This window comes from Balearica regulorum, chromosome 7, assembly GCF_011004875.1.
Source record: "Balearica regulorum gibbericeps isolate bBalReg1 chromosome 7, bBalReg1.pri, whole genome shotgun sequence".
NCBI lineage: Eukaryota > Metazoa > Chordata > Aves > Gruiformes > Gruidae > Balearica > Balearica regulorum.
The window spans coordinates 22611222-22635884 of record NC_046190.1 but is presented as its reverse complement, the minus strand read 5'-3'; the positions used below and the strand labels follow the sequence as shown (position 1 = coordinate 22635884).

Sequence of the window (24663 nt, the reverse complement as noted above, 5' to 3'; positions counted from 1 at the left end):
CACAAGCGCCCAACAGAATGGACCAAAAGAAAAAAAAAAATGCCATCCGTACATGAGATCTCAGAAACTGGGCAAATGCCACAGTCCTGCTCCGCAAACCAGCAAGAACTTTTCCACAGACCACCAAGCTCACTCCAGGGAAGGAAAGTCTCAGCACCCCACAGGGCTGGGACCCTCGCAAGCTGCAAAATCCCAGCACCAAGGAAAAGCAAGAGGTGATAGCAGAGGAAACAGGTGAGCATGTCTCACAGCTCAACACAGGAAAGCAGTAAGCAGCACAAGGTTAGGAGAGAAACCAAGGAAGCAGGCTGGCTGCACAAGGCACCAGCACTGTCCCAGGAGCTGCGATGCAGTCTGAAACATGACATTGATGTTGCAAGGGGCAAAATATAAAAATGTATTTTTTCCCTTCTCAATCAAAAAAAAACAAACAAAACACAACAAAAGGCGATCAGCAGATTTTATCTCCTTTCCTCCCTCTTCCCTCTAAAAATCAAACTTTACAAACACTCCCCAGAAGGAGATACTATGCACAGAAAATTACAGTGGCACCCCGACCAGGAGTAGAAATCGCTCACCCCGGCAGTGGAACGCAGCCCTTCCTTGCGAAGAATCCAGCCACCATCCTGGACTGGCCTCGCCACAAGTATTTAGGAGTTAAAAATAACCTTGGAAAATGAAGTGCTCCACCCCCTGCAGGACGCAAAACATTACTAGAGTAACGCCTGTGACAAGGATGCTTCAGGGAAATCTCATCGCTGGCAAAAACAGTTCAAAAGAAACATGTGAACAAAATTAAAAAAAAAAAAAAAAAAAAAGAGAGGTCAAAACGCATCCCAAGAGATGTTTCACTGGGGCTCGTCCATAAGCCAAAGTACCAGTATTTGTCACGACAGACAGCTGTTTGTGACGTTAAGTTTGAAAACACTTTGTTTTTACATCTGAAGCCTTTGACGCTGACAGCAAAGGGAACCCTCTCTGCACAGGCACTGCCTGTGCTTGTTCGGGGTGGCTGCTGCCCACAAGCCTGGGGAAGGGCTCAGCCCCTCAGCAGCTGAGAAGGGGCACTCATACCTGCCCCTCAGGGAAACTCCCCGTACCACCAGTTTGCCCAGAAACAGGCATTTCCCAAGTAACTCACCTTGATCACAGAAACTTGACCTCTAGTGCCATGTAATCCCAAGAGGTGGTGTTGCCAGAAGGGCACAATCCTGCCAGGATACAGCGATGCCCCAGGTGGGAATTGTGCTGCTAGCTCAGTGCGACACAGCCCAGCACACAGGCTGCTCTAAGGGATGCATGGTTCAGGGAGACAACTAGAGCCTCCTAAAACACCCCATAACCCCCAGTAATTCCCTGCCTGCTTTAAACTCCTACAAGAAATCCTGAAAAAAACAGTGATTGCCTTTTCTAATATTTGTATAGAGTAAACAGGATCTCCTGCTTCCCCTTCTGCAGCTCATAAGCCTTATCAAATACCTCTCTGGATTCGCACCTTTAGAGACACGAGGCAAAGGATCCAAGCAGCTCGCTCCAGCAGATGCTCTTCAAGTCTGCTTTGTGATGGCGAGCATTGCAACACCATCAGCAGCATGCCCATAGATGAATACTGCACTGTGCAGATATCCCTGTGCGGCACACAAAATCACAGTGCTTCCTGTGTACGAGAGATTCGCATCCTGCCATGATCTTCCTTTGGGTGGCTCCTTCTGATGCTTGAAAACCTCCTCCTTTCCAGTCAGCCCTATCGGCACTGCTCCCAGAGCTCTTCTTTCACTGCTTCCTCGCCCTTTTCTGAACCCCGCTGCCATAAACTCTCCATTCTTGTCTTTCAGTGTGACTGTCTCACATCAGCTAAACTCAGCCAAACATCCACACCAACCACCACTGCAGTCTCCGAACTCCCACCTTGGTCTATCCCATCGCAGTTGGCACGTATAAAGTCAATGCTTTTAATATTCAAGGCCACTTTTTGTTGTGCCAGACGTATGTACCACAGCCGAGCATTTAGGACTGTGCAGCAACACAACAGCGTACAGAGCTCCACAAGGATTTAAAGTTCAGGAGCTGTCACAGCTCCAGTTCGGAGGCATTTTGGGTGCAATTTGTCTCTATACAAAGTTCCTCTCAGGATTCACACCCAAAAGCCACAGCAGTCACAATGTTCTGCTCTCTTCAACAAGATCTCATTACTCCCTGTTTACTAAGTTGCTCAAAAAAGGTGTAGAATTGTGCTCTGGTCAAACTTCAGAGCTTTAGTCTAGCGTGTTGATATACTGGCATACAAGTGGAAGACACAAGCAAGACAACCATGGACCAAACAGTCTTCTGTTGACACAACTGATCCTCCACCAGCAGTGAGCAATCAGGAAAGCAGTGAAGGGTTAAGTGTCATTACATCCATTCATCTTATTTATGCAGTAGGTGCCCATGACAAGTTGGTCTTTATTGACACACATCCTGTAATGTTCTGGTTCTCTGCTTCACTTCAAGCACTTAACTACATCTGGGTGAGGACATGTTCCCCACTTCCCAAGCGAGCCAGCTGCACCCTTCACTCGCTCAAACATCAACGGCAAAAGCCTGCTCAAGAAAATGCATCTGTTTCACGTATGGTTCATACAGCTAATTTAAACAGTTTCCATATGTTGCCAAAAAACTGTGACCAAATGCCACTTGCAAATAAATGGGGAGATTGTCTGGCTTCCACAGAGAAAGGTTTCATCACACAGCTTGGAGCAACAGCTCCTTTGTTCCCAGGTCTGCCTGGGCTTCCCCAGCCCCTTCTGCAGTCAGATGCTGCTGACCGGTCCAAACGCTACCTCCTCCTGGGATCGTGCCACCACAGCAACGCAGTTTACGGACTGTGGCGAGTAGCCTTTGGAGAAGACTTGTAATGAACACCTCAACACATGAGGAAGATCTATCAGGTCAGGCATTGCAACCACCCCCTGCTCTGGTTCCAGAGAAGTAAGTTACTCTAGGACAGGCACACTTTTTGCACAGCCCTCATCCAGACATTACCATCAGGCACCAGGCTGTAGCTGTTAGTACTCCTCAAAGCATAAATGAGGCTCTGGGGCTCCATACAAGCTATAATTTCATGTTTCAACATTGTGTTGTACAGCTGAAATTAGCATCAGACTTTTAATGTGCCCATTATGTCTTCCTGCTCAGTTCCAGCCTAGCAACAGGTCATTTGCCCTATAACAGCTAGGCCACTTCCAAACTAACGTCTGTAGCTGGGCAGATGAGAAGATGGAGCAGGTAGGCAGATAAGGCTTTCACGCAGGGCTACTGCTCTCCAAAAAGTAGATCTGGTCAGGGAAGCAGGCAATAAATATCTCTATTTGGAAATGCAGGGAAGGCTATTAGAAGGATTTAAAAATTCAAGGGGGAAAAGTACATGAATGCCACTATTTTCCTTGTCAATAATGGCACGTTATACTAGCACCCCAAGAAAGTGCAATGCAGAATCTGTGTCCTTTAGAAGAGGCCCTGCACAGTAAAACCTGCCTCATCTCTTTAGACAAAGCTTGCTGAAGCAGGGACCAAATAGGTGTCCCAAAGAGACGTTTCTCAGGCTGTTCTGAAGAAGCAAAGCGATTTTTTTTTTATTACAGAATCCAAGATCATGCTGGATGTCCCAGCTCCCCAGCCTGGTACTCCATCCATTAGACAGACCACCTGCCGCTGGCCAGCACCCAGACGCTGGAGTTCCCTTCCCTCTCCTGAAGGATTGCCACTTCACAGGACAGCCATGCCACAGGAAGAGCAGTCGGACCAAGCAGATGAGGACATTCTGCTCCAAGTTCACTTGCACACCAGGCTGTCTCCCATTGCCCAAGGCAAGGGGATTCACATTCACCACAGCTATCCTACTCCTACACCTAGCCGCCATCGCGAAGTATCTCCTCCCTCTTTGGGGAAGCTGTTGGGGACCACAGACACAGTCAACTGAAGTCCCCCTCAAATCTGATGTAGGGTGAAGCACATGAAAAATTACTCATGCAATTGATTCACATGGTTTCCGTCATTCATAAATTCCTATGCACGAAGGGGAGGCATCGGATTTGCACGTAACCAATCCAGACAGCTGCAGATTTCCATCGGCACTAAGTGCCTGCAGGCAGAAGCCACTCCTCATGTAATCCTGTTCAACAGCTGGAATGAATGAAAACGCTGTAGATTCAGCACGCTAACAGCAGCCACCTCTGCTTCCTCCACTGGTAGTGCAGGGTCCTCTCCAGTTCAGCCTCTTCCCGTGGGTCCAAATTACAGGAGTTATTTCATGCCCTGAACTCTTCAGGAAGCCTGGAGCATGTGCAAGTATGAGGCTACAGTAATGGAAGGCTGCCCTCAGAGAGTGCTAGGAACATATCCAGGCTCGCCATTGCAGTCTGTCTCCTCACATTAAGATGCAGCTTTTGGGGACATCACTGCAGAACGCACAAGTCTTCTCATGAACAGAAATCAGTACACTGGAGATTGGATATAGAAGGAAAATCAACACACAGCCATCTCCAAAGGCAAAGTGGAAATCAGACAAAATATAACTGCGAGTAGAACCAGCTCCAGACTGGAAGCAAAGGCTCTGAAGTCAGGAGGGTCTCACGTGGAAGCTGTTTGTCATTTAAAGGCCTTTCATGGCATTCAGCATTGTATCACATCACAGCAGATGTGAAAAGTCAGCATAAAACCACAGCATTAAGTAATTTGAAGGAGGTATTGTTAATCCTTTACCTCCTAGGAAAGGCCAGAAAGAGAGGTCAGCCTGAGCTCTGTCTTCTCATGCAGCAAGACCTGCTTAAAGCATCCATCAGAAGATGACGTTCAGCAAGGCTTATGCTTCACGCATAGACAAATATGGTCTACCTTCCACATCTCCATAAACTGCTAACTCATTATTAGTGCTTTCCAGTCAGATTTGATTGCTAATACATAAAATCTCCTACAACTTCGTGGAAACTGGAGGGTCTCTCAATGAAGATTAGCCAGTTTGTTGTTCTTGTTTGAAGATTAGCTACTGCCAGTTTGTTCTCAACCAGCTCAGTTCCTGATTCCGCTCACTTGCCACAGCTCACCAAAACTGGGAGGAAAAAAAAAGAAGATGAGAAGGAAGACTGTCCTCCTCAGGACCACGTAGGAACACTGATGCAGAGCATGAGCACGCACTCTGCCACGGTGCCACTCAGCTGTCTAAAAGACAGAGGGTTTTTTTCATCCTTGCTCAGTGTGCACCTCCCTGGCTCTGCAAGAAAAGAGAAAGGATCCCTGTCATCATCCATCCCCTTCACCCCACAGCTGGATCTATTCCAGGAGCAGCATAATGCAGTCATATAATTAGTGAATCACAACACATAAGCAGGACTGGTACAAAAGCAACTTCGATTTTGACATTTCCCAGCCTTAATAAAATAACTTTACACAGGGAATGAAGACAACTTCTTTCCCTGACATGCTGTTTGTGCCCTCTGGTTAGCAAACAGTCTTGCGTCAGGAGCGTGCCTGTCTTTGAAGTGGGAGGTTGCAGTCTGACAAAAGCAGGGAGCAAAGGGGAGAGGGGACAGAGCTGCTTTGAGGCAGTTGCCAGGATTTAACAGTGCCAGTAAGGTCTCCCTGCATTAGCCTTGCTCTGAGGCAGTGAAGCCCTTTTTTGGCTCAGGGTCTGAAAATACTTCCCAGCCCCAGGCAGACCAGTGTCAGGAAAAACTCCAGCCCTAAAGAACTGCAAAGTAGAAGCAGCTTCCCAGAGCAGTAGGCCAGGCCATGCCACGAGCACGCACGCCTGGGCATCGGCAGGAGGCAGGGTCACCAGCACTGCTGGAGAAAGGAAGGTACCAGAAATGGGAAGCGGCTCATTTTATTGCAGAGGGACACTTGTGCTGGGTCTGAAAGCAGACTTAGTGCCCAGGCATTTGCTCCAGTAGCTGCTGATTTTCAACACCTCCTGCTCCTCCTGAAGATGCCACAGAGAGGGGATTAGCTCAGCAGGAGAACCTGAGGGAGCTCCCACCATTAGCAGAAAGGATGAGCAGGGGGATCTGCCCCCAGCTCACCCTCTTGGGGAGCAGGATTCCCATGCCAGCTCTGGATCACTGGAAAGCAAAATACGAGTACTTTCCAGAAGGGCTGCCACCATCACAAAGAGTTTCCAGCTATTGAGCTCTTGTAACAACCCAGCAGCAGCAGATCTGCTCCCCCTCCTATCAGTTATCCCTCCACAGCCACACCACCACCACAATTTTTAACCCATCAAATGCTAGTGCTTCCCTGCATGGTACACACCTACACTTTGATATTAACCTCACACAAGATTAAGGCCGCCATAAAGCAGCATTGCCTAGAATGGAGGTCTTCAAGCTGTACTATTCTGATTCCCCTCCAGATTTTGCATAGACCTGCGGTACAGCGGGGCACAAAGCTTTACCCATTCTTCAGGCACCTGCAAGAGAGGACAGAGCTCCCTCACCATCAGACACTGAAGAGCCGAGAGCAGGCAAATCCACTGCTGTAAAGGGGTATTACCAGGGCCTAGAAGTCCAAGGAAGTTTAGAAATGTGATATTTAAGGTAGTCCAGAAAACACAACTCAGTTCCTATCATTCCTCAAACAAAGCAACCAACACATGACAATTGCTTCTCTACACTCAACTACACAAATAGCCTGATGTCTGTGTTTCACTCACTTATCTGGACAATTACTGCCCTGCATCAGGCTTCATCAGACACATTCAAATACTCCAGTCTTTGCAGTACACACACCACTCCTGAGATACACCAATATGATGGAGACTGTTGAACTACAATGCCGACAGAGGGGTGATGTAAACACGTCAACCCAATTTTTATTTTACTCAGCTAGGAAGAAACTGAGTGCACCAAGATCCTTAAATTTTTTGTGTCCCTAACAGGAACTGCTGTGACAAAAAGATACTGTCAGCACCACAAAGAAAAAGCTTGCATCCAGCACAGAGATTTATACTTTGTTTGTATTTAATGCTGGTTAGGTAGGATGAACATAGTTCACAGCATCCTTTCACATCAAGGGTGTCCCTACTGCAGGACATGGCACAGCTGTCACACAGGAACTGGGTGTCATCAGATGGGGAACCAGTATTTCCATGGCTGGTGATGGCTTCACATGCTAAGGCTGGTTTTGTCACCTCACCAGGTCTGACTGCACATGAAAGGTCACAAGATCAATGACAGAAGGTGGCACGATGGGCTCAGAGAGCAAGGGAAAGGGGGAACACATCAATATATTTCTCTGGGGTTATTGCTGGTAGGTCCCTTTACATCCACACACTAGATGTTGAAAATCAGTCATGACTCATGTGAAACCTCATCTGCTCCACTAGTCCTAGATGCAGGGAAACAGCCATTGGGAAGTTTGGGGAAGACAATCCAATGAACTTCACAGCTCTAGCAGTGATAAATAAAACCCAAAATATTGCCCCCCAAGAAAAAAAAAAACAAACCAATACACTGCACTAAATACACAAGCTTCTGCCATCAGCAGAGAATACTGTGTATAAACTACACGAAGGAGGTGCACTGTCACTGCATGCTTTCCAGATGCTATCAGAATGACAGGTTGTGAACTTGTAAAAGTTGGAAGTGCTCTCATCAATTGCTCTTTAAAGCTGCTCTTCCCTAGTCACCCCTAGCTCCTAAGCAGAATCCCAAACTAGCTGAAAGACAGTTATAGGGTCATATAATCAAAGCTTCACTCTGGACCAGCATGCTCTGGGTTCAGGGCCAGCCACAGAACCAACTCACCCACAGCACTGCCTTTCTATTTCCTTCTGTTGACACTGACAGAGCATGCATATTTATTCTCATGCATCTCAACTTCTTCACCCCGTCCAACACAGCTGACTGAGCACCACTAGAGATCTGCTACTCTATGAAAATTCTCTTTTTTATTCTTCTTAACCTCACTGGTTCACCCACTGACTGTCCATGTGATGAACACCACCAGCAGCCATACGTAGATGCCATAACACAGAGCTACCTGTCTATATCCACCATACAACCATATCACAGCAGCCAAATGCTTAGCTGAGACTGGGTAAAAAACAACTTAGCTTTCTCAGGGGTCCAGTAGCAGAGGCACAGCATCCTTTCCTGAAATCAAGGCCATCGCAAACACAAGGTGCTTTCTGAAACCACATCCTCAGCCACAAAACCTCACCAAAAACTCTTAACAAAGTAACAGGAGTTTCAAACTTCAGTACTAGAAGATGCCCAGATACTACAGCAGTGAGTACATCCCCTTCCTACACTGTCCTTCCTTCCATCACCTCCCACTACAATTTGTTAGACACTTCCCTGGAAAGGACAGGCAATGTCATGCAGGAGCAACGGCATGCACCTTCTCTGGTCATCCCCTCTCCACTGCAAGTAAATTAATGGGCACATTCAAAATTATCCCTTAAATCCGAGTGGTCGAACACTCACCGGCAAAACATGCTGCAGAGAAGCACTAAGCAATTTCCACAAGGTGTGGAGCATGGCTGCTACTACCCTTGACATTTCCCCTCCTTTTCCCCAGCCAGCATGAGCTCAGAGTTCTTAAAGACAGGATTTGCTTGCAATAGCACAGGATGAGTATTTTCTGCTACTAAAAACACCCGTGTTACTCTGAATTTTCCCAAGGCAAAGACAACACACAGGAAGCTTTAGTGTAAAAGACGACAAGAATAGAAACTGGTAGGCAACACTAACTAAACCTCTGTAACACCTGATGCGCTGACTCACAAGTGGATAAGAAAAGAGTAAAGGGATGCTGCAGTTAAGCTCTGGCACTTCTCATCCCAGGAGGCTATGGATGCTAAAAGCTTTTGCAGGTTCAAAAAGAAAGCAGATGGAAGACAGAGCTATCAAAAAATCATTAAAGACAATGAATCATCTCTGGCTCAGGGATTGTGGAGTCCACTGCAGTCAGGGAGACTTTTTGGCCATATCACTCTCTTTTACCCTGCCTTTCTACACCTCCCTTGGCATTTGCTGCTGGCCTGATGGAACAGGCTACTGAGTTTGTTTCGAGGCAGATCAGCCATTCTGAAGTATTAACAGCACATTTCTAAGGGATCATTATAGCTTTAGCAAAGCTCCGAATACGAATAAACAGATTTATAGAAGGCCTTTAGCAAGTATTTTCCAAGTGCTTATCCATACCCTTAGGCTCCCAACTAACTTTAAAATTCTGGTCTGAACTGCCTCCAATGGAAAAGGAGAATTTTTTTTTTTTTTTTTTTGTAAAGCATTTTTAATAAAATGGCAGGATGTAATCATCTCTCTGGGATGTTCCTAGAAAGAAGTCACAATAAAACACGCAGTAAGTTGGGCATTGAATGACAGGCCAAGGTATGTGAGCAGAGGAGGAATAACGTGGTTACCAGCTGGTAAACTACTGAACAGGCAGAGCCACAGATCAGTCTTCATGGCTGGAAAGCTTCTCTGATTCCCCCCACTAGTAGTTATATTCTGACCCAGCTCAGAGAGCAACAATAACAGGTTGGATCGTTCCTGCCAAACCCCAAAGCACCACAAACGTTTTCAGAAATGGAGGGGGTGTTCAGAAGAGCTTACTTTGCAGGACCCAACTTCCAGGCAGCGAGAGGGCGAGAGAGAAAATGTGAGGCTGAAATCACCCCCAGACACATTCAGCTCATTCAAAGCTTCCAGCAGCGGGATTTAGCCAGAGCTTAAAGCAGTTCTCTGTGACTCTTTGTCACAGGGGTGTAGGTACAAACAAACAGGAGCTGGGACAAAGGGAGTCAACGTACATTTTATTAGTAAAAAGTTAATCAGCTTAAAGTGTGCAACTAAATAAGCAAAGCTTACATTAAAGTGACCCGCCAAGAAAAGATGCCATGGCAATAAAGTTATAGGAAATACAATATAGTCTCTATGTTCTTTTGTAATACAGCATGATAAATATTCATGATTCTGGGTTAATGGGGTACCCAGCTCTCAGCCACCACAATAGTTTTTTGTTTATTCTCAAGACCATGAACTTTAGAACCATGAACCTGAATTTCAGGACTCCGCACTCATGCACGTTAGCAAAATTCGGGGCAAGGCAGGGGGATGGAGACAACTCTGAGACCTTGGTTTGTGACAGTGTAACAGAGGTTGCTGTCAGGTTTTTGATAATGAGTAACAAGAGCTCTAGGATGCACAGGACTTCTGGTGTATCCATCACCCTCCTCTCTGCCTCACCACCAGCAGAAGAATGAAAGAGGAGGCACCACCTGCAACACAACCCTGACCCTCACGTTCAGTCTCTCCAGGACATGGCTCATTCCAGAGTTTCTCTCCCCAGAGGAGAACGGCATCCTGAGGCCAGTCCTCAAGGAAGCAGCAGCTGCCCGCATCACAGAGCGGCATCACGGAGCAGAGGAAAGGTCCACTCCCTACACGGGAAGAACACCTGTACACCCCTAAACACAACCCCTCGAGCCTCCATATTGACTGAAAAGGTATTCTGGCATTCTGAAAACAGTCCTGCAGGAAGAGGTCACCAAGCTCCAGCCCAGCATTCACACTGGATAGCAAAGCGTCCCAAAATTTTCAAGTGTCCCAAACCTCCCTAGCCAGCCCCACATCCAGTTGCTCCTTTGACGGTGCCACCTTCTGCAGAGAGCAACATTGCCAGCTTTCCCAGTTTTGCTACAAGACCTTCCAAAGTCTCTACTCCAAGATTATTGTTCCCCCTTTCAAGGTACATTAGCAGTCTTTGGGGTTTAGGAAGGACATGAGGAAACTTTATTTTTTAAAAAATGAACAATAACATAGAAACTGAAAGTTCAAGGCCTTAAAAGCAATATGAGGAAAACAACTTTAAATGCAGAATTGAATGCTTTTTAAGACTTTTGAGCTTGTTGGTTCATTTCCCCACTTCTGCTCACAATTAAAAGCAAGGACAACTATGATCTGGTAAGATCTTCAGGAGTTTCCTAGTGTATTCCACTCAAAGTACCCACCCTCTTTCCCTACAAAAACTTCCTATTAGCTTTTCACCCTTCTCCCACGTAAGGTACTGAACCACGAAAGCAAGCCTTCAAACAGCCAGGCCCTGTTTTGCTGAGAGGTAGGAGCACAGCTCTCCAATCACTGTGCATCAGTCTGCTTGGTCTGCAAACAGAGCTCGTGTCCCATCACTGGCCCCTCAGGGTTTAACTGCCCATGTTAGAGAAAGTGCAGACTAGTATTTGTAAATTAATAGGATCTGTTCTTCATGCATCTTCCTTTAGGACAACCTAGATTACAAACCGTGCCACAGAGAGCTTTATTTCTCCTTTTTGGCAGAGCTCCTCTAGCTGATCAGCTGAACCTAGGCAGCAATAAGACAGGCAGTGCAAAGGCCAACAGTTTCTTCAGAATATGGCTTCCTGTAACTATACAAAAGTCTAAAAGAAACAACAATGCTCCCTTAGATTTTAAGTCTTTGACGCTTCATTTGCATTACTTCTAACAGGACTACCATAAAAATATTCATACATAAAAAGAAGAAATTTAGCAAGAGCTGCGAAAGTTGAGAAATTAATACAAAACGTGAAAGTGTACTTTTGGAAGGAAAACTATGTCTCCAACTAGTGAAATATCTGCCTTGAATCACAGAAAGGCTTTGTCTAAAAATCAAATACATTAGTAAACAGCAACATCCTTCTCAAAACTGAGGTATCCTGCTCAGAGAGCACATATGCAGCATTCACCTTTGTAATATTTTATATTTGCAATAGCTGCATTGGCATAAAGATGACTGTCCAGAGGAAGGGAAGAAAACAATGTCCCCATTCCCTGTGTGGAATTTTGTGCAGAATGACCTGTTCTTCCTGAAACAGGGGACACTCCATGCCTTCCCACCCAGCTCCAAGGACATGCCCTCACACTTGCCACAACCCACCTCCATAATGACGAGCCAGTGGACAGCCCAAACCTGGCAGCTCCTTCCATTTCACACCAAGCAGAGGTGAGGCTATGAAACACACAGGCTCCCCAAAAGCATTGGGACCCAGCTGCCAACACCACCCAGGAGGATTGAAGGAGCTGGCACACTTGATGGTTCGAGGGTCTCCATTTCATGCCTGCTTGTGAATCCCATGGCAAATGTGTCACACCTCTGCCAGGGGATGAGGGATTGCACAATGGGCAAAGAGGGCAAAAAGACAGAAAATGCTCTTCTTGATGTTAAGGAAAAAGAAAAAAAAAAAAAAAGAGAGTGAGCAGCCAGGATGTTTTGTTCCTCGTGTCAACATCCCATTACTAACCAGCAGTTTACCTTGACAACAAAGCTTTCCAAGAAAAGGCAAAGACTTCGGCACTCGAGCAATGGCCTTAGGAGATCCCAGCTCTCTGCCCAGGAAACAGCAAAAAAACGCCAGCATATCACATATCACCTTCCTACTGAAGCATGACAAAGAAGAGAATATATGACAGAAAAGGCCAAAGAGGGGAAAAACAGAAATCAATAGGATCTAACAGAGCGTGACAGAAAATCACTTCCCCCATAAAAAGAGGTTACTTGCCAGGTTAATGAATCTTTTCTGTTCTGTACTTAGACACCCAGGAAATGGAAGGGGTCACAGGAGCAGTGTGGGTGGGAATGCAATCCCTAGAACATGCTTTCAAGAACAATCAAAGGTTAGAGATTAAATCCAGGCAGCGGTCAACTGCACAACACACCAGCAGCTTGACACACGGGCCAGCTGCAGCTCAGAGCGTCGCTGAGCAAAATACACTTCCAACATCAACAGCACAGCACATAACAGGCTACTCTCCAAGGCAAAAACAGCACAACAGGCCACCCCAGCCTCTGCCCCCCGCCCCCCCAAGGGTCAGCCCCAAGAATCAGAGCATCTCTGCATTCCCAGGTCACTGGTGCCAGCAGGGACAAAAACTGGTCTGTAGGTCTCTAATCTGAGTGACTGCAATAGAACCACAAAAACCAGCCCGCACCAGAAGTCACACCATGCAAGTAACTCTCAAACCTCTTGGCCCAGCAGCCAAAACTTCGCAAAACTCACTTTTAGGTAATGAGCTGTGCCTTACACTTGTTGGGAATGCGCAGGCAGCAGACAAACCAACAGAGTAGTGTCTGGACAATGGCAAGGTACAAGATGTGGTGGCCACAGAAGCCTGAACTGGACCTCTGGCGTATCAAACACATCTAAAGCCAGGTGCATATAACTTTGAACCACAATTTCTTCTAACTGGAGCCCTCCTGACAGGCTCCATAGAAGAAGTGCAGACCCTTGCTGTCTTGTCACTCTCCTGCCCACATCTAGCTTGAGCTACTGACAATAGGACAGCCAAGGATTAGCCCTACTTAGGCCCAAGATACTCAGTAAGGGAAATGCAGGTGCATGATTTCCATCCTTTTCAAGGCCACCTAACTCACAGGTCACTATATTAGGTTCCTCACTGCCTGCCTGGCAGGATCATTTACCAATGGCCGTTTCTCAGTCTGGGGCTTCTTGATTCCAGTAAGGCTCAAACACCTTTGCCATGCCGCTACCCAAGTTTCTCCTGCAGCAGTTGCCTCATTTGCTACCCACTACCCAACTTCTGCAACAGAGGCACAGACAATTCAGTCAAAAGTCCCCTCTGTTACCTGTATTTGATGCAGTCTCAGGGTAGACAGGTTGCACAGGATAGCTGTTCAAGACAGAGTTCCAGTTCACATCATCAAAGCCTACCTTCAGGCCCAAGGAGCTACATTACAAGCTCCAAAGCAGACCTAATGCTGCCATTTCTGCAAGAGAAAGTTCTAACTTTGCAAGTGCATCCGAGTGTTTTTATATCTGGAGAATTGTAAAGCAAAACCCACGCCTTACCAAGCAAATACCTTCATCACACAGCATCCTGCCAACACATAGATCAGTGTGAACAGTCCTCTGCTTCCACAACAGAAACCTGCCCCTGGAGCAGGGATCAGTCCTCCTGCCAGGGACAGCCACTGCTAGCGGGAGGCAGGGCACGGTTTGTAAACAAATCTCAATCTCTCTCCTCCAAACTCTGCTCTCTGAAATGAATGAACCACCCCCAGCAGGTCTCACTTGAAATTCAACATGCAAAACACCAACTAAAACAGCTAACTGGCAAAGTTCAGAGCCATTGAAAACGCTGTTGATTAGGCAACGCTGTTTGCAGGCAGAGCTATCTAAGTTCAAAGTCGCACCGACGAGGTGTGGGAGACTGGCAACACCCACCACTATGACATGAGAAGTGGAGAAAGGTAATTCTCAGCACCTCCAGGACTGCATCAACCAGCTTCTAATAAGCAGACAAAGGGACTCAACCACACTCCAACACTAACTCTCAACACGAGGGGATAAAATGCTCAGCAGACTTGAATTTCTGTCTTATAGCACTGCCGTACGGTTTGCTCTGCAAATAGCTTTTGGGGTTTGTGGATGGGGAGGTTAAACAGATGCTTTTTGCTTGGGTGCTGACATTTGCATGAATACAAAATGACTTGAGCGGATGTGAATTTCCGTTCAGGTCTAAAGCCGAGCTGATTCATGGACCGGCAGCAGCTGCGGGTCTCTGACAATCTGTATCAGTCAAACCAGAGGGTGATTTACCAGGGGCTGGGGTTTCGCGTGGGCTTCCTCAACACGCAGTTAAACATTTCTCTCCATTCCAAGCTGGGCTGACACAAACTGGCCAAGAAAGAGCAATCAATCATAGAGAGTTCTTTAATCAAGGGCTTCCTTGCACATTTAAGCAGTTTCTATTGACAGAAAACCTTCCTGTTCAGGAAGTGCTAGAGTGGATCTGAACATCAAAGTACAGGCGCCCTTGGAGATCAGCATTTCTGGGAGCTCAGCTACAACAAAAGGGGTGGGGGGGGAGAGCAGAAGACCTAGTAGCTGAATCAAAACAACAGCCAGTTTCTTCTTCCATCCTTTCTCAGGAGTGAAAGCACATTTCAGCACTAGTCGAAAGCAGTGTTGTTGCAGGTTTGCACCTGCAATACTCATGATCCAGGACAACCAGGTTGTTCAGTGTCAGAGGTGGCTCCTTCCCTCCAACGTAGTCTGTCTCTGAAAAGAGCATACAGACCTCCTCCCCAGCAGGTCAGCATTCTCTCCTGCCCCAGCACCACCTCCTTGGCACAGACAGCTCTGGACAGAATTACAGAAGCCAGCCCCACCATTTCCCTGTGGTTTCTTGAGGGAGATCGGCATAGCAGCCCACCTATTACAGCAAACAGCCCATTGCACAGAACTGGTTCATCAAGCAACACAGCAGGTAAATACACACCGTAGCACAGGGCTGCTGTTCAGGTGAGTGAGGATGGAAGAACCTACTGACCACTGGAAGAACAGCACAAGGTACTGCTGGGGTAGGAGAGGAGAGAGAAGGCACCCCACAGCCACAGCCTGGGGGAGGATGCATTGCAGAACACCTGAGGCAGAAAGGAGAGAAGGATTTGATCAACGCTCCAGGAAGGGACTGGAAAGAGCTTCAGGAAAAGGGAGACAAAGGAACATCCAAAACAGATCTGTAGGGAACACAGAGGGAAGCAGACAAACAGCACAAGGGTCTCCGCAGCAAAGGCAACATGAAAAAAAGGGGAAATGGACATATTAGAGAAAGGAGACTAGAAAATCCAGCATATCAGGCACACAGCACCTGCAATTCCCCAAGTACAAATACATGAGCCTGAACACACTGCAGCGGGTATTTGTAGTCACACAGCTCTTCCCCGTTCCGACTGGAGCAGCAGCCGCTCACCTGGGAGACACCCGCAGGCATGGTGTTAGCAGAGAGAAAGAGGTGGCTTACCAGTAAAATGGAGCTAGTTCTTAGGTTAGCCGTCCAGCAAGGTGTAGACACACTACACAGGAAGAGGACAAAAACTCCAAGCATGACTACAAAGGTAGAAAATAATTACACAAGTGGAAAGCGCCTCAAACCAAACCTCTTGGCTTTGTGGACTTTTGAAGCCTGGAAGACTTACAGCATAGTTTCTAAATGCCTTTGTCTAGGGCTCTATGACTCACTAATCATATGCTACAAAACACCTGAGGAATGAGCAGTCTTCATTGATCAAACCTGGGCAGGTTATGGTCAAGGGCATACACCTGTGACCTGCACCCAGACTATGAAGTTCAATAGAAGCTCCACAAGGTCTTTGCAGAGAAGTATCCATGACAATTCCAAACACCTCTTCCCCACCCTACCAGGCTTCTTTGAAGAAATAAAAGGCCCCTGCCCATGTCTTGTCCTGCCTATTGCTAAATCCCAAGGTGTAGGTATAGCACTGCGTGTTACATCTCATGCAGGACAAGCAGATCCAACACATCCCAGGAAGTGTCAAAGATTAAGCATGTTTTTGTCAGATCTCAAGTAGACAGCTAAACGCTGGAAAGATGTCAGACCTGGATCTCAAGGGCTCCTTTGCCCAGGGATCATAAAGTTTTGCTCTCCAATTCCCCAGGCTTCTATACCTGGGAATCTCAAGCTGCAAGAAAATGGTTGGTGGTTATTTTTTCTTTAAGCCACAGCCATTAGCTCGTTCTTGGCTAGGATTATAATAAAGGCCACCTTAAACCTTCCCTCCTGGGGCGAAGCTTCTGCTGCAGCTCTACCTCACTGCAAAACACAGCCTCCCTGACAGCAAACGGCTGCATCGCCGAATGCCTGTAAAGACCAAGTGTCTCCAGTAGTCCTCACCCACCTGTTTTCTGTTCGGTAAGTGCTGTCACCTCCCCAAGGCAGGTAAATTAAAGACTGAATAGTCTATTCTCTCATTCTTTCCCAGACCACCCAAAAAGACTCAGTAAACTTCCTCCTTGAGCATTTAACCCTTTCTGCAGCCTACTGGGGGCAGTGGGAAATGTAAGGGGAATGATTGTTGATGAGAGCTTTCTCCTTCCCCTATAAAATTATTTGCATCAGCATTGAGGAATCCACAGACTGGGTCATGTCCCAGACTCTTCCCTCAAAGCACATGCGTAAGTATTGGTGGCAAAGAAAGGAGGAAGGAAACTTTCTCTATTGAAAGCCCACATAGCTTCAAATGTCAGGAGACCAGGACTCAGCTCCCAGCACCACCACCACCATACTGACCACCCTCGGGTAAGCTGTTGGCTCTCACCACGTTCTACAACTCGGAGCCCCGTGCCAGAGGCACTGGTACCTTCACCACAGCTGCGGCCGCTCACCTCGGCTTTCCACGCCAGCTCAGAGGCTTCAGAGCTTTACAGAAAATGCGTAAGACGCAAAGGAGATTCCTCCTCAGGAATCTGGGATTCCCAAGCAAAGGGCAGGTTGGCACATGATCTGCCAGTGCTCCTGCCATTGCCAAACCAAACGGGACAACTTGTGAGATTGCAGGAAGGCCCTCATCGAGAACTGAGTGGGCTGGATCCACAGCACGGCCTGCAAAGAGCTTTCAGATTTCCCTGCTGACGTGATGGATCTGTGCTTCCAACAGAGAAAACAGCATCTGCATCCCACTCAAACCCCAAGCAATATTCAAGTGACCCAGACTTTACAGATCCTCTCTCCCCTTTCTCATTTGATTACCCCTGCAAGCCTTTCAGTTCCTAACAGTAAATTCCTCAGCTGCCCACAGAAATGCCTGCATGTGACTTCAGATGTTTGCACCACAACCCAAATGAAATTCGCTGCCTCCAGAACAAAAGGCACTGTGCCTATACACAGGGAAGCTAGGAGGAACAGAACAACAGCAAAGCACCATTTACGTCTCTCTGCAAGAACTTCTCTCAGGACAGCCCTCAGTCAGGGTGAGAGACCTCTGGCATGGGGCATTTAGGAGCTGGTGGATGAAATCAGCAGGTGGAGCAGGAACAGGGATGCACAGTGGTACCCTGCGACTGGGGAAACAGCACACACCCTCAAAGGGGCAGTGGTTTGGCAGGAACCACTATTCTATCATTACAGAACTGTTTCTCTAACAACTCTTCTAGTGATAAACAGGAGAGATGGGACCAGCACTCAGTTCCCTAACGGTGCCCCCCCTCACACCTCCTGCCTCAGCTCTTCCCCTTCTGAGCTCATACCCCCAGCACTCCGTAAAATCCCCAGGGACTAACTCACTTTGCTGGTGCCATCTCCCTGCAGAGCCCCACTCCTGTTCCGCAGCCTCCCCACGCCAGGTCTGCCCACCCAGGAGCTCTGCAACAACGGCCCAGAGCAAAAGCCATCTCTGATCAAGGTCTCGTGGAAAGAAGCCGAGCTGCAAGTCTCATTTGTACCTACACGCAATTCCTTCTCAGTGTGGCTCTCCTCAGCAATGCAAACCCTCCTGAATGGTACTTGAGACACGCACGGGCAGCAGGAGCCCTGGACCCTTTGGGCAGCTGGCTCAGGAGCACACGGCTAGGCAGGCAGGTCTGTCTGTCTCCTAACGCAAACACCTGCACAGAGAAAAACCATGTCGCCTGTTTGGCCTGGGAGTCAAGGATTGCAGGTTGGCCTGTTTCCGGACATGGTCAGCCTATAGACAGGATGTGTCACATGAGAATAAACTGCCTAGCCAGAGCAGACAGAAATGCATCAAGAAACAGGGGACTCCAGCACAGGACATCCTCAGTGGAACCCACCCTGGACAATGAGCTACTGAGGGAGATGCCAGGCCTTGGGAAGCAACACTGCACCTCCGGCTCACAAATGGCACCATACTAGGAGCCAAAGTACCCAGGAACCAAGATGCTGAGACTGAACTGCAGCTTCTTCTCCTAACCTGCTGATTTGGCAAGTGGAAAAGAGCCTCATCACAGGCTTGCTGCTGGAGGGAATGGGTCATTGAGCCTGTAAATATCCAGGGGACAAATTATTCAGTGCCCAGCTCTCCTTCCTATTTACATCTCCCACCTCCCCTTCCTGACTTAAGTTGGACTATACCATCTCCAGAGGTCACTTTGAAGATCAGAGATTCTGCTCTTCACCTCAAATGAAAGTTCATATAAGCTTGCACCAAAATAACCACCAGAACGAATTGCAGCCTATTTAATTCCTTTGGTTCCAGTTTGCCTGACGAGCCCCAGAAGGATGTGCTTGTTTTGTTTACCAGGCATCCGTAGTTTCTCCTGCTACCTGTCTGTCAGGCAGCCTCACTCAGACCTGCAGCCTGGCCCGAGTATCCTTAGCTGGACCCTCTGAGCAGCAGATCTATCCGAAGCACATGTCAGGCTTACGACATTTTCCCATCTATAACAGAGCAGATCTGGGCAGGAACCTTTGTACTGTTCCCTTTGAAAAGCTCCAGTGACTTGCCACATCGCTCAGCAAAACCCACTCAGCAGAGTCAGCACTGTCACCTCCCCTGGTAACTCAAACCCACGGCGCAGGCCTGCCTCAGCTGCCCCTTTATCAGCCATTCAGGCCTCTTGTCCTCTCTTTCTACCCTATCAAAAGGGCAGGAAAGCAGCCTCAGATTGGGAAAATGAAATCCTGGATGGCTGGAGTTAAGAGGTCGAGCAGCAGTGGAGTTGTGGCATATCAGCTGAGCCCTGGTAACTGGGCATGTTTATACCAGTAGCTCGGCAGTTGCAGCGATTCAGGGGGTTACAGCCCTGTGCTGTCCATCCCGCGCTGCTGTTGGAGATTATTACTCCCTTAGCTAATACAACAGAGAGCAGCACATGCCAGGCTTTTCACTCACAGTCTAGCAGATCAACCATCAACAGTCTGCACTCAACCTCAGGGCACGAGCTGCAAGGGTGAGGAATTGGCAAGCTTTCACTTCGTAACCTGCCAGATCCATCACGGCCTCTGGGTCACAGCCATTAGCCCGCAGCAAAGAAGTAGCAAAGCACTATAGTTTTAGCAGCTTTGGAAAACACATAAGTGGAGCAGCAGTTTGTCTTTGCAATGGGCTAAGAGCTGGCATACAATCTGCAGCCACAAGACCATGCACAGGAGCCTGTGCCTACAGCAGCAATGGAAACATGACTGCAAGTGTCACAGTGCCAGCTCTGCTTCCACAAACCATCAAAAACTTTCCCTTGCAAAACATACCAGGCACCTGAGCTTTTCACAGCAGGTCTGCAACCACTGCCCTCTCGCCAGTCATGCCTCTAGACATGTTCCACTGGTGGAGAAAGTCAGGCCAAGGAAATTAAGAGGACTTGTCACTGCTCTAGCACATCAGGCACAGAGCATGATAGACTTCCTATATAGGCATTAGACAACAGCCCTGACAGAGCCCATCTTGGAGGGACAACTCCATTAGAGGTGTCTTCACCTCATCTCGTTTACAGCAACGGATCTCTTCACTTATTAACCTTGGCTGGACTAACCCTTTGGGATGGCATTTGCAGCAGTGAACACCTGCTTAGCTCTCTTGATGGCCTAGCATCGGAAGAAGGCAGCGGCTGTGAATGCAAGGCAGGGTTAGGAGGAGAGGCAGGGTCTAACAAGGGCCCGTGTACAAGTCCTGCTTGCTCCGTTTTAGGGCTGACTTTAAAAACTAGAGCCATTCAGTGCACAGAGGTAGGTGGCATGTAAGGAGTGTCTTGTTCCCTAAGTGCTCTGCTCCTGTGGTTGTACAGCCCACATGGAGAGAAACCGAATCAGAGAGCCAGAAAGCACAGCCAGGCAGGACAGACCGAAAGAGCCAGCCTCTTCTACAGAAAAGACGACTGAAACTTGAGAAAGCCAGTAACAGCACTCACGGATGAAAAAGGCTGCAGCGAAGCAGAAGGTACCGTACTGTCCTCCACACCCATGCAGTCTGGGTGAGAAAGGCAGATTTAAACTGCAGTACTGGAGCCTCAGGTTAGACAACAGAAAAGCCAAAGCAATGCCAGGCTAGGCTGCCTGGCAGCCTCTGCCACAGACGGGTGTGCGCCAGCCACGTCAGAAACACCAGCCTGGCCCTGGGCTCCGGAAAAGGACTGTGTGACCTCCAGAGGTCTTGTGCACTCCTTCCTTTCTATTGGAAAGAAGACATTGGAAAAATATTAGAGGCAAACACTGAGAAGTCAGAATATAAAGATCATTTCTGCAATTGATCCTGACTGAATTGAATTGACAGGAATAACACATAAGGTTTTTCTGCCCACCAGGAGAGAGGAGGTGAGGATGTACAACAAAGGGAAGCTGTTGTTTGCAGTCCAAGCTCTTCTCTGTGTAAGTGCAGAAGTGAGAGGCAGAGCCTGGAAGATGGAGGGACTGCAGGAGAAAGAAAGGGTCTTACAGCAAAGGCAGGTAAATGACAGATTGGGGAAATAATTATTTCCTTTTCCTTTTCTGCCACAGGTTCCTTGTCCGATGTAGGTAAATCAAAGTAAACGTTCTCTATGTGGTCCTTAAAGGAGCATTCCTCATCTTCCATGCACCTGACCTGACAGTAATACCAAACACTCCCAAGGGCAAATGAGACACACTGGAAATGATGCCATACTTTCAAGAAGAAAGCAAGGATAATACATTTTCAGACAGGAAGGCCAAAGCTACTATACCTGCAGCTCTCCAGGTCTGAACCACAGCCATATCACTAACACCTAGTTTCACTGGAAAGAGAGAGAGATGAATTCATCACCATTTAGGAATTAGACACAAATACAGTAAAAGCATGTTTGGGTGGGCTGGGTCCCACATTGATTAAAAAGACTAAAAAAAAAAACCAACCCCACCCACCAAACCATATATCAAATCACAAATGACTTGCTGATCAAGGGAATGCTTTATGCAAAAAATACTCTGTGGAAAGAAGAGAACTGAGCAGATTTTGGAATAAAATCCACCACTCATAACACAACCAGCATATGATGCCAGTTAAACAACTTGCTATACAAGACAGAGGAGCTCTGATAGACATTGCTTTGACAGAGCTCGTCTATGTGAGCAGATACGGCTGCAAGCCCCCTAAAAGCAGTCAGGAGAGAGCTGGTAACAAGGGAAGCTATCACCAGGGGACACTGAGGAACAGCTAGGAGAGCATTCGAGGGGCAAAGCTCCAACGCAGAAGAAAGACCAAGAACACCACACACAAAGAAACTTCTTCCTTGTTTTGATTCCCACAGCATTAAGAAAATAAGACTTTGCACAAAGTTATCTGTAAATGGAATAGGACTAACAAGGTATCGATTGCCAATTTCCCAGCAGAGAAGCAATTCACAAGACCACAACAGTTGCTGATAGCTGGAACCAAAAGGAGTAACAGTCACACCAAGAGTACAACCCAGTTTTCCAAAGAGAAAACCTGGGTTGATATTCCCTTCAAATGAAGATATTAGGGATGACAGAAGCTCTTGGAGAAATCAAACAGTTAAAAAGGGTTACAACGAGCTCAGAAACAACCGAGTGCAGTCTAGCACGGGAATGAAAAACTCTGAAAAAGGGAGGGAGGGAGGGAGCGAGCAGCTGAGGGCTTCCTGGAGAGGATGCGGTAACTTGCAACTGTAGAGTATCTCAATTCGTAGGGAGGCTCGGCTGCAGCCCTGAGCTGGTCGCACGGGCTCTCTGCCCGCCGGGAGCCCCGGGAGAGCCCCAGGAGGGCCCCGGGAGAGCCCCGGGAGGGCCCCTGCGCCAGCCCGTGGAGCCGCAGGCAGAGAGGCGGCCCGCGAAGCGCCGGCGTGCTCCTGCCTCCCCGGGGCACGCACCGCAACTTCGGGCCGGATGGACCCCGGGACAAGTTGAAACAGCTGCCAACAGGCTGCTAAAATGCACAGAATAAGCCTACCGGGGGGGGGGGGGGGGAAACAACCCCAAAACGCAAAACACCGCCGGGCATTTCCCTGGCTTCGCAGAGGGGATCTCGCATGGGAGGGGCGGATAACAGGTGAGTGAGCGAAAGGATGGGGGGAACGCGGGATAATTTTTTAAACCCCCCCCAGGAGGAGCTTCCGACCTGGGGCTGCAACCCGCAGGTAACGGGGGCAGCAGGGGCGCAGGCTGGGGGAAACCCCCCGCACCGGCGGGACGGGGAGCAGCGGGGGAGCTCCCCGGGTGCCCGCGGGGGGTTTGGGAGGGCAGCAGGATGCCAAGGCGGCTCCCGGTCGGGGGTCTCCCGCCGCGGCCAGGTGAGCCCGTGGCCGCTCCCGCCGCACAGTACCGGCCGACACCGGGGTACCGAGAAGCGCTTCGCAGGGACACCTGTCCACCACCGCTGTGCTTGCAAACTTCTCCCGGAGTTGCATCCCGCCCGCTCCCCTACCGGCTTTGCAAGGATCGCGGTACTCCATCGGCTCCTCCACCGTCTCCGGTTCCCCCACCGTTAAAGCGGCTCCCCGTCCACCCGTCCCCGCGGCGGGTAGAAGAAGCAGCGATAGCAGCAGGCGACGGAGCGGGCCGGCCCCGCGGCCCATAGCGGCGGAGAGGGCGGCACAGCTGCCCGGGCTGCGGGCACTGCGCGGCGCCAGCAGCCCCGCCGCCGCGGGTAGCGGAGGGGGGGGCCCCGCTGCCGCTGTCACTCAAGGCACGGACAGCCAATCCCGTCTGCGCCCGCGCCTCTGCCCCGCCCCCCGACGGACCCCGCAGCCCCCAACCCCCCCCCCCCCCCCCCGGCCCGGGGCGCGGGTCCACCGCGCCCCGGGCCGGGGGGGGGGGGGGGGGGGGGCTGCGGGGTCCGTCGGGGGCGGGGAACCCGCTCCCTCTCCCGGTTGTTTGTTGCTGCACTTGAGCAACAAAAGCTTGGATATAATAATAATTATTATTATTTTTTAAATATTTTTTTTTTTAGCCGTCAAATTAATCTTCACTTCACAGGCAGCTGAAGAGAAGCAGCTTGTCCGCTGCCAGGAGAAACAGTATTTCCCATCACAGCCTTAAAATCCATGTGTAAACGGAGTTGCAAGACCATGGATGGAGAAAGATGGGGCAAAAAAAATCCCCAAACTAAAGACTAAGAGAAATTAAGAAAGATGGGACAAAACGTGAGGATGTGCATCTATCCCTCTCACCTTCTTTTTGAGCCCTTTAAAGCAGCTTTCAGGGGCAACTGGGCTGTTTTGCTGGAAATTTGGGCTTTGGGATGATCCATATACAGCAAGGCCTGGGAAATCAGGCAGATGGATCATGTGCGAGATGCTCAGCTGCATCAAAATCTACACCCTGGTATCTGGGCTGGTGGATGCCAGCTGCCCGAGGTTGTACGGTATTTCGGACGCCTTTAACAGCAGAGCATGGGGTAACACATTGGAAAGCTCATACTTTAGAGCTGCTGGCTCGTGATACAGGTAGTCCACACAGGTGGGATGTCTCTGCTATTTAAACAGTGACCCCATAGGGAGATGGTGGATGCCCAAAGTCCAGCCGCCTCACTGGATGCTGGAGAGTCTTAAGAGTCATCTCACCAGGGCCAGCCAGGCGTTTCCATATGAAGTCAGCACTGCACAGGGCAGCTCGAACAAGATGTTCCAGTCTGAGGCTGCAGCAATAGTTTCAGGTTGCTCGCCCATCCTCCTGCCATTCAACAGGCGCAGCGTTAGGCAAAGGCACTACAGATGCTGGACCGGTGAGCAGAGGAGAACTGACAAGCGTACAAGCTCTGTGGGGGGGTTCTTGGGGTGAATGTGCGTACCACAATCTCCCTGTACCATAACTCTTTGCTCCTTCAACTGCGTAATTCCAAGCTCCCACAGCAGGATCTTTGAGCAGTGTTTCCCATTACAGCACCGGCTCCAAACCCTCCCTTCGCTCCGACAGATGATGGCTTGCCATCAGCTATCTA

General features: G+C 48.8%; 1 protein-coding gene across 2 annotated transcripts in view; it reads right to left on the bottom strand.

Moving 5' to 3' along the window:
- Nucleotides 1-23342, bottom strand: part of TLL2 (tolloid like 2) — a 95505-nt gene extending 72163 nt beyond the window's left edge. For both annotated transcript variants that reach the window (XM_075758485.1, XM_075758486.1), the window contains exon 1: nucleotides 23149-23342. In XM_075758485.1, coding sequence (XP_075614600.1) covers nucleotides 23149-23299 — 151 coding nt within the window. In that variant the 5' untranslated portion in view covers nucleotides 23300-23342. The remainder of the gene's footprint in view (nucleotides 1-23148) is intronic.
- Nucleotides 23343-24663: the final 1321 nt, after the last annotated feature.